Source organism: Mchenga conophoros, linkage group LG7 (genome assembly GCF_057382185.1).
Source record: "Mchenga conophoros isolate Kocher_MC1m ecotype Shallow Benthic linkage group LG7, M_conophoros_male_GT1.1, whole genome shotgun sequence".
Classification (NCBI taxonomy): domain Eukaryota; kingdom Metazoa; phylum Chordata; class Actinopteri; order Cichliformes; family Cichlidae; genus Mchenga; species Mchenga conophoros.
In genome coordinates this window covers 52096730-52104143 of record NC_140532.1, presented here as the reverse complement: position 1 = coordinate 52104143, position 7414 = coordinate 52096730, and the positions used below count along the sequence as shown (strand labels likewise).

At 39.1% G+C, this 7414-nt stretch overlaps 1 protein-coding gene across 2 annotated transcripts; it reads right to left on the bottom strand.

Annotated features, from left to right (window-relative positions):
* Positions 1 to 876: 876 nt before the first annotated feature.
* LOC146571091 (protein CutA homolog) lies at positions 877 to 5442 on the bottom strand. 2 transcript variants are annotated; one of them, XM_085280055.1, is made up of 6 exons: positions 5090 to 5440; positions 4399 to 4547; positions 3355 to 3414; positions 2555 to 2600; positions 2411 to 2460; positions 877 to 1936 (listed from the first exon to the last, which is right to left on the bottom strand). In XM_085280055.1, the coding sequence occupies exons 1-6, from the start codon at positions 5162 to 5164 to the stop codon at positions 1834 to 1836; spliced, it is 483 nt and encodes a 160-aa protein (XP_085136181.1). In that variant the 5' UTR covers positions 5165 to 5440; the 3' UTR covers positions 877 to 1833. The 2 variants fall into 2 exon arrangements, with proteins under 2 accessions (XP_085136181.1, XP_085136182.1); XM_085280056.1 differs by lacking the exon at positions 3355 to 3414 and having other exon boundaries at positions 5090 to 5442.
* Positions 5443 to 7414: the final 1972 nt, after the last annotated feature.

The following is a 7414-nucleotide window of genomic DNA, read 5'->3' as shown; positions in this document are numbered from 1 at the left end:
TATCAGATTAGCTAAAGTTACCTGGTTTTGAAATTGAATGAAGTTAAATTTTAATAGTATCTGAAAGGTTACAGGCAGCATATTTGCTCATGTACACTTTGTAAAATTCATAAGGGCAACAAGACTCTTACCTGGTCTGTTCACATAATGTGCAAGTGCCGTTTATTAGAAAATTAAATAAAAAACCTTTTGGACTCATCTATGAAGATCAAGGACAGATCAGCAGCAGTTCTTTCAGCTTTTAGAATTAGGAAGGAGTGCTAAAAGTGGAAAACTGATATAACAATCAAATAGATGAACTTACCCATAGTAAGTTAGATAAAAAAGACATATTTTTATCTTTAGGTGAGGTTGTGCTAATTGGTAGTAGATGTTTTATTAACACAGGCAGAGCTAATCTGGGACACTTATGCAACATGTAGGCGTGCTGTTCTTTGTTGTGTTTCAGTTCACACTAATAAAGGATGTGCGCATGTGGACAAGTGTTACTCTAGAGCCTGACAGATAATCTATAAACTGTGGGTACACACAGATTGCTCTGATACCCTGTCTTGCTGCATGCACAGATTTCTCAGTGTGCCTATGCTTTTGGGAAGGGCTTTAAAAATACATAACTCATAACAATAAATATATTATAGGGTAATATTTCACCGTGGGCCATGGTATGTTATCTAGGTGACAGTGATTTACTAATTACTTTGGTACTGAGCTGTTTAAACATTTCTTAATGCACATAAATTACATTAAGTTAAGAAATAGGTTATTAAACCTGTATTTTACCATTATTTCATTATACACAGCATATGTATGGATGACAGGTATGGAAATATCGGAGAGAAAAGTTTTGTCCTCGAGCGGAAAAAATAATTCAAGAGATACAGCGGAATAGTATAAAATATAGATGCATTTATTACAGATGAGAGATGAGCCAATAGGTTTACAGCGAGTGTGAAGTTTAACCTTGCATAGAGGGTTTTCTTTATGCATTCACCCAAAATAGGGTGAAACTCAGTGGCCTTCTACATTATTGACATTCAGCTGGTCTCTCCTTGAAGCCTTTTGCAGATGCAAAATAGAAAAAATTGGGTCTAACAAAATACAGGGGTCAACTCAAAAACTCTCTAAAAGTTGAGACAAATTATGTAAATGCACACAGGCTACATTCCAGTGTGTTTAATTCCTGGCCCTACTGGACTGGTGGGCATAAAGAGAAGTGCTGCAGACTGTGGTTCCATAAAATTCACTTTTTTTTTCACTTCCTATATGACAATAGCAGTAAAGCATATACGCAAGGCCTTTACCATGTAGGTGAGTTAAGGCAAAGTGGAAATAAGGGGCAATTTGACTGTACTTTTTATGACTTTTATCACATTATAGGTCTTGATTATTGATTATTATTGTTATTTCATATTATTATTATTACATCTTGGTTATGTGACTTGCCACATACTATACTTTTTTTGTTTTTTTAAACTGGAGAGAATGATCTGGTAACATACCATAAAAAAGAACTGATATGCTTAAAAGCACCATAAGAGTTCTTGTCCATTTCCTTACAACAGATTACCTGAGTGGAACTTTGACTCTTTCATGTAATTTTTTTTCTTTTTACAAGCAGTGTTTGAAATCCAATCTCTGCAGTACACTTCCGGTTAAGAAGGTCAGGCCTACAAAACTTCCTTGTATTAAACGTTAATGCTACAGAGCACTTCCTGAACTTTTAAAACTCTCCAAATCCTGGAAAAAAAAAGTTAAGAGCAACAAACACACATGGCTCAGTTTCCTTGTTTGACGGCAGTCCTCGCTGAGATTAGCTTTGGCCTTAACGAAATATCAGTCATCTGGAATGGCTTCGTCCATCCATTTCATGTATGCCAAGCTGCCGTCATCTACTGCAAGACTGAGGACTTCTGGGTTCCCGTAGGGATGTATAGACCTAAAGGCACGCAAAGAACGTGTTCGTATAAACTCAAATCTGTATAAAGTGGTTCTTGATTCAATTTCTTCCCATCACCTAGGACTAAAAGCACTGCAGTGCTTTAAAAGCCTCACAATGCTGACAGTACACTGAAGATGTGTGCATATATTGCAATTATGCAGTGTTTTTAACGCTCTAATACTGAATAGCCCGAAAACGTGAATTGTCATGTAGAATGAGCCAATCTCTAATTATAAATAGTATGAAATATTGATGCAGAATTGCAGAAGCTGACAAGAAAAACCTCATTATCTATTACTTCTAGTTTTTTGTCCAAACATGAAAGTATCAGTGTTTGAATGTGAACGTTTGAACTGAAAATAATGTTCAGACTGAAGCCACGAACCTGGCTTTTTTCTCCCTTTAATAACTCTTCTTCACAGAGCACAAGGCACAGTGTCCAGTGTGAATTTGACAACGTGACAAGCTTACCTCACGTAGTCCACCACCTTCTGGATCCTGGAAGTCTTTGTTTTCACCAGCTGCAACAACAAACACATCTCATCTCACCAGTCTTGTATTTCGACATGCCCGAGTGCATGCTGATCACAGAAGGAATTGTCTCCGAGAGCTTACCATCAGGATTTCATTTGCATCCTGGATTTCTCCTTTCCAATAGAACCTAAAATGACAGAAAGTATTGGAACTGAAGCACTGCAGGGCTACTGACCGGAAAGTACAAGCAGACAAATGGAGCCTTCAAATTTAACAAAATAAGAGCTTTCATGCAAAGAACTAATAATAGTTTATTACACCCTACAGTGGCTGTCGGACTGTTCTTGATATGCTCCTGTGGTGTCAGGTGCAAAACCCCCTCTTTGTTTAAAAAGTGGTTTTAAAGCACAGGAATGTCAACAAGTTTTATGCTGACATTTAAGATACGAAGATAACCGAAAGCTCACGGCATACCTGCAATAACACACCACGCCAAGTCCAAGCCAAACCTGTATTTTCACCTCTATTTTGTAAACAGGTGTTAACACTGACATTTCTATTCAGTTACTCTTATTTGTCCAAAGTTCAGCTTCCTCCCCCTGCCCCCAACCTAATCGCCCCCCACCCCCCGCCTTTGTGCTGTTATGCATTGACAGGAAAGCTAATCCATGCATGCAAAAACACGCCTACTTTGAAGGCTAACTGCCATTCAAGTTTCCAGTAGCCTTCCAATAAGGCTAAACAAATAAATTCAGGTGAAGCCCATTTGCTTTGTGGTTTGTGAAGAAAACAGCTTCCCCTTTGTGAACAAAGAAGCATGTGCATTCATTGTATTTATGAGCGCATACATGTGATGGACACGGTAACTAAGGGGAGCTTTTGTGATTGTGTGCCGCCTGGGTAGAGAGGCGTTTCAAAAATGGAGGTCAGGTGTAATTTACATTGTGGAGGTCTTGGAGAGAATGTTAACGCTGGCCGCCAACCGCCTTTCCATGATTGCCCTGGAAGAAAAAAACGAAAGAGAGAATGGCGAGAACGGTTGGATGTATTGGTGGAAATGAAATGAAGGGGGCTAAGAGGGAAAAGAGAAAAAAAAATCAAACACAAGCCAACAGCTGTTTGTCTATTAAAACTGGGCCCTTCATTGTCAAGACTCACGAAGCAAGCTGAAGGGGAAGGACATCTGATGGGAATTCAAGAAAAGAAAAAAAGACGGTAAACTAAATTTTATTACCACCTTTGCATTGCCCCCCTTCCCTGAGCGAGGAGCTGTGAAGGAGGTGATTTACATATATGGAAAGCGCACTGTGGCTATTTTCCTTGACACGTGGTTAATAGATGGAATCTCATCTGCATGCAGCTAAAATGCCAACAAAGGGAGATGAGAGTGCAAACACAGTGCTCTGCTCCACTTGTTGGTTTGACAGAATTGTATCTCTTCTCCGAGCAGAAAAGTCAAACTTATGTCAGGGGAAATCACTTCAGTCACTTCAAATCTTTCACAAACCACAAGTCACACGCCAAAAAGGAGATGAGCATCAATACTCAGTTATTTTATTCTTTTTACAATTAGAAAAGTATTTTTCTTAAATCAGATGGGAAGATTGGAAAGGCTCTGTTTAATAAATGTGAAGCTATTTGGAACTTCTTGTTGACTGGCAGCAAATGAAACTTCTGTTGTTGCACAGTTTTATAAAAACTAAACAAAACTAATAATTAAACAAGAAAATGTGAGCAAAAGTGCTAATTAATAAGTGTTAGAGGTGTTTCCAATTTCTTAGCTAACTGGCTGCTGGCACTTTTATAATTACTGCGCACGCCAAACAAGGGTGATAATAATGTTTTCAGCTGAACAAGAAAAGGCATAAATATTCTTTCACTTTGTGGAAACACTGAAAAAAAAAACGGTGTATGACACCTTAGGAGACTGCAAAATGCAATGCAAGTGTTTGAAAAGACAAAAAAAAAAAAAAAAAGCACCATACCTGCCAACGTCCTTTGCTGTTTGCTCATTGGGAGTGTTGATGACAAGGACAGAGTAGTGCCCTGGTACATAGCTCCCTGTGCATACAGAATGAAGCTGGACCCCAATGGACCACAGCCCGGGGAACAGGCACGCCAGCAGGATCAAGAACTAGAAGGGGATTTGTGAGTGCAATAGGACAGGGCTGTCAAATGCTGACATCTCAAGACACTGCAAGAGCTGGGTAATGTTTATAAAGCCTGTCTATAATTATTATCACATTTAGATGTCAAACTTCTTTTTTTCCCTCTTTTTTTATGCTGGGATGAAGGAAACTTATAACTCAATTTAATTATCCACTGGCCTCTGTAGGGATTGCCATGTTTGGATTGGATTCAGTATTTATCCTCTTATTATTTGGCACTGTCTGTCACAGATAAATTAGTATTGGACTTGGCTTGGATACAGTGACCAATTTATAAGCTGCCCTACTTCTCCGTATAGCGCTGCTTCACAGCCCGGCACAGATGCACGTAAAATCCTCCACCTCCCCCCAAACAAGTCATTGTAAAGCAGGCAGTTTTTTTTTTTTTTTATAATTTTAAATTAGCGGCCAACATTAAAGCACCAGCTGTCACCAGGGCAAGTCACAACTTTTACGACTTTTTCGAAAACAGAAACGTTCATGTAATTCCACAAAAACAGTATCTCACCAAACACGACACGAGCAGTACGGAGCGAAAGCTCAAGACGACCTCTTTATAGCATCGCTGGAAGAGCCACTCCATCCTGCGGGCTCTGACTAATATCCTCCTCCGGAGACCGGCCAGTTTAGACAGTGCAGGGGGGACTAACTGTGCTGAACTTCGCCCATTTAAACCGCTAACACTTTCACTCGTTGTAACTAGTGTTACGACATTATTTTTTAGAACTTTGTCAGTCCTGTTTAATACGAGTTTAGTGAGTGAAAACACGCTAAATACTTGCTAACGTTAAATAAGAAGGGTATACAGTAAAGTTGACAGGTAGGTTGAATGGAGAAATACAGTGACGAATCTCTGCCCCTTTCCATTGGTTGCCTATGACTTCCTGCCACGCCGGCGACCAATAAAATTGCTAGTTCACGTCCAGTGCGCTGCCTCCGGGCCTGGAGCATAATCGGCTTTATCTTGCTAGATAAACACGTCTCCCATGGATTTTACTTAAAACACTATGATAAATCCATAAATCTTTACTTTAATTTATTTCAAGCTGAAATAGAAAAATAAAGTCCTTTTGTCAGAAGACCTTTTTTCTTATTTAATCTCCTATAATGTCCTCTTATCCACAACCCCCGAAAATATATGACGTTTTATATACATCAAGCTTATAGGCTTGTTTTTATATTACCCTATCCATTTAGGGACATATTGACTTAGTTTACTATTTATTTGTCAGGCACCATGCACAAAATCACTGATCTCGCAGGACAAAAGATGACTTGTTAAAATAAAAGTACATATTCAAGATGTGTAACAAAGTCAACTATGCACAAGTATTCAAAAACAAAACAAAACAAAAACAAAAAAAACTCCAAAAAACAATCACCCACAAAGTCTGCAGAGCTGTGAAAAACCTGTTCTATTACTTCCTGATTTCATAGTTGTTGTTCTTTAGTCCCACTTGTACCTTTCAGCTCATCAAACAAATCTGAATGTTAAGATATAATGAGTTTATAAGTGCAGTTTTTAAAATTATTATTTCATGTATTAGGGGAAAACCTACCTTACCTTTGCGTGGAAAAAATACCCCCCTTTATTGTCTAAAGGCCAAGAAAAATGCCCCGCACATTTACTTTCCCAAGTGGAGCTTTACGCCTTTTGCTATACCCCTCCACTTGATAGTCATAGTTTATTAGATTTTTATTAGGGGTTTTATTTTATTTTTAGTTATTATAATCATAACAGAGAACTGGGGACTGGAAAGAGTAAGAAAAGGGAAAGAAACATTTAGAAAGAAAGTTAACAGAAGGAGAGGGAGAGAAAAATAGAGAAGAGGGATAGAGAGAGGAAAGACTGAAAATCTGAATCACCAACTGCTGAAAAGAAAACAGCAAACAAAAACAAAACAAAAACAACACAGCAGGGAAACCACAGCAACAAACAACATATGCAAAAGGAACAGTGAGTAATAAATATATTGAATGTTACTGAGCAGCACACAGTACCAGGATTACATGATATGTTTAGAGGCAGCAGCCTCTAAAGAGCGCCTGTGCATACCTGTTTGTACATCTGTTTGCACACCTGTGTGTGCTTGTATTCATAGGATTTTTTCATGTAAATGTATAATAGTGAGTGTAGGGAGCTAGATCTGGCTCCCAGACATCCAGAGGCACGAGAGCCCAAGGAGGATCATTGCAGGGACAATTGTGCCACCCACCAAGAGCTGAGGGGTACCTTCTGCACCCAGCAGCCATGGTGTAGAAGACACAGGGGCTGCAGCCCCGAACCCGCAGCCTGCCACAATCTCAAGAAACTCAAATCATTGACCTCTATTGGTCTGGACAGGGTTATAAAGCTATTTCTATGGCGTTGGGACTCCAGTGAACCGTGGTGAAAGTCATTATTCACAAATCTTAGAACAGTGGTGAAACTTCCCAGGAGTGGCTGGCATATTAAAATTACTCCAGAGTTCCAAGATGAAAACCTCTGCTGACAAAGGCTCATCTCACGTTTGCCAAAAAAATCTTGATAATCCCCAGGACTTTTGGGAAAATATCCTGTGGACTAAAGATTTCTGCTTTGTTAGCTAGGCTACCTGCTGTAATTAATGAAAAAATAATGGCTAAAATGATGGTTTTGGAGTGACCTTGTCAGACTGAAATCCAATTGAGATTCTTTAGCAGGACCTTAAACAGATCGTTCATGCTCAAAAAGCCTCCATTGTAGCTGGATAAAAACCATTCTGCAAGTAGGAATTGGCCAGAGTTCCTCCACAGCGAAAGCCTCATTGCCAGATATCGCAAATACTTGATTGCAGTTCTTGCTGCTAAGGGT

Bases quoted from the DNA above. Each gene is read 5' to 3' on its own strand.
- LOC146571091 (XM_085280055.1), bottom strand. From the start codon at position 5,164: ATGGAGTGGCTCTTCCAGCGATGCTATAAAGAGGTCGTCTTGAGCTTT. The intron at 4,548-5,089 runs GTGAGATACTGT...ATCCCCTTCTAG, and splicing joins TACTGCTCGTGTCGTGTTTG to TTCTTGATCCTGCTGGCGTG. The intron at 2,601-3,354 runs GTAAATTACACC...CTGTCATTTTAG, and splicing joins CTCTCCAAGACCTCCACAAT to GTTCTATTGGAAAGGAGAAA.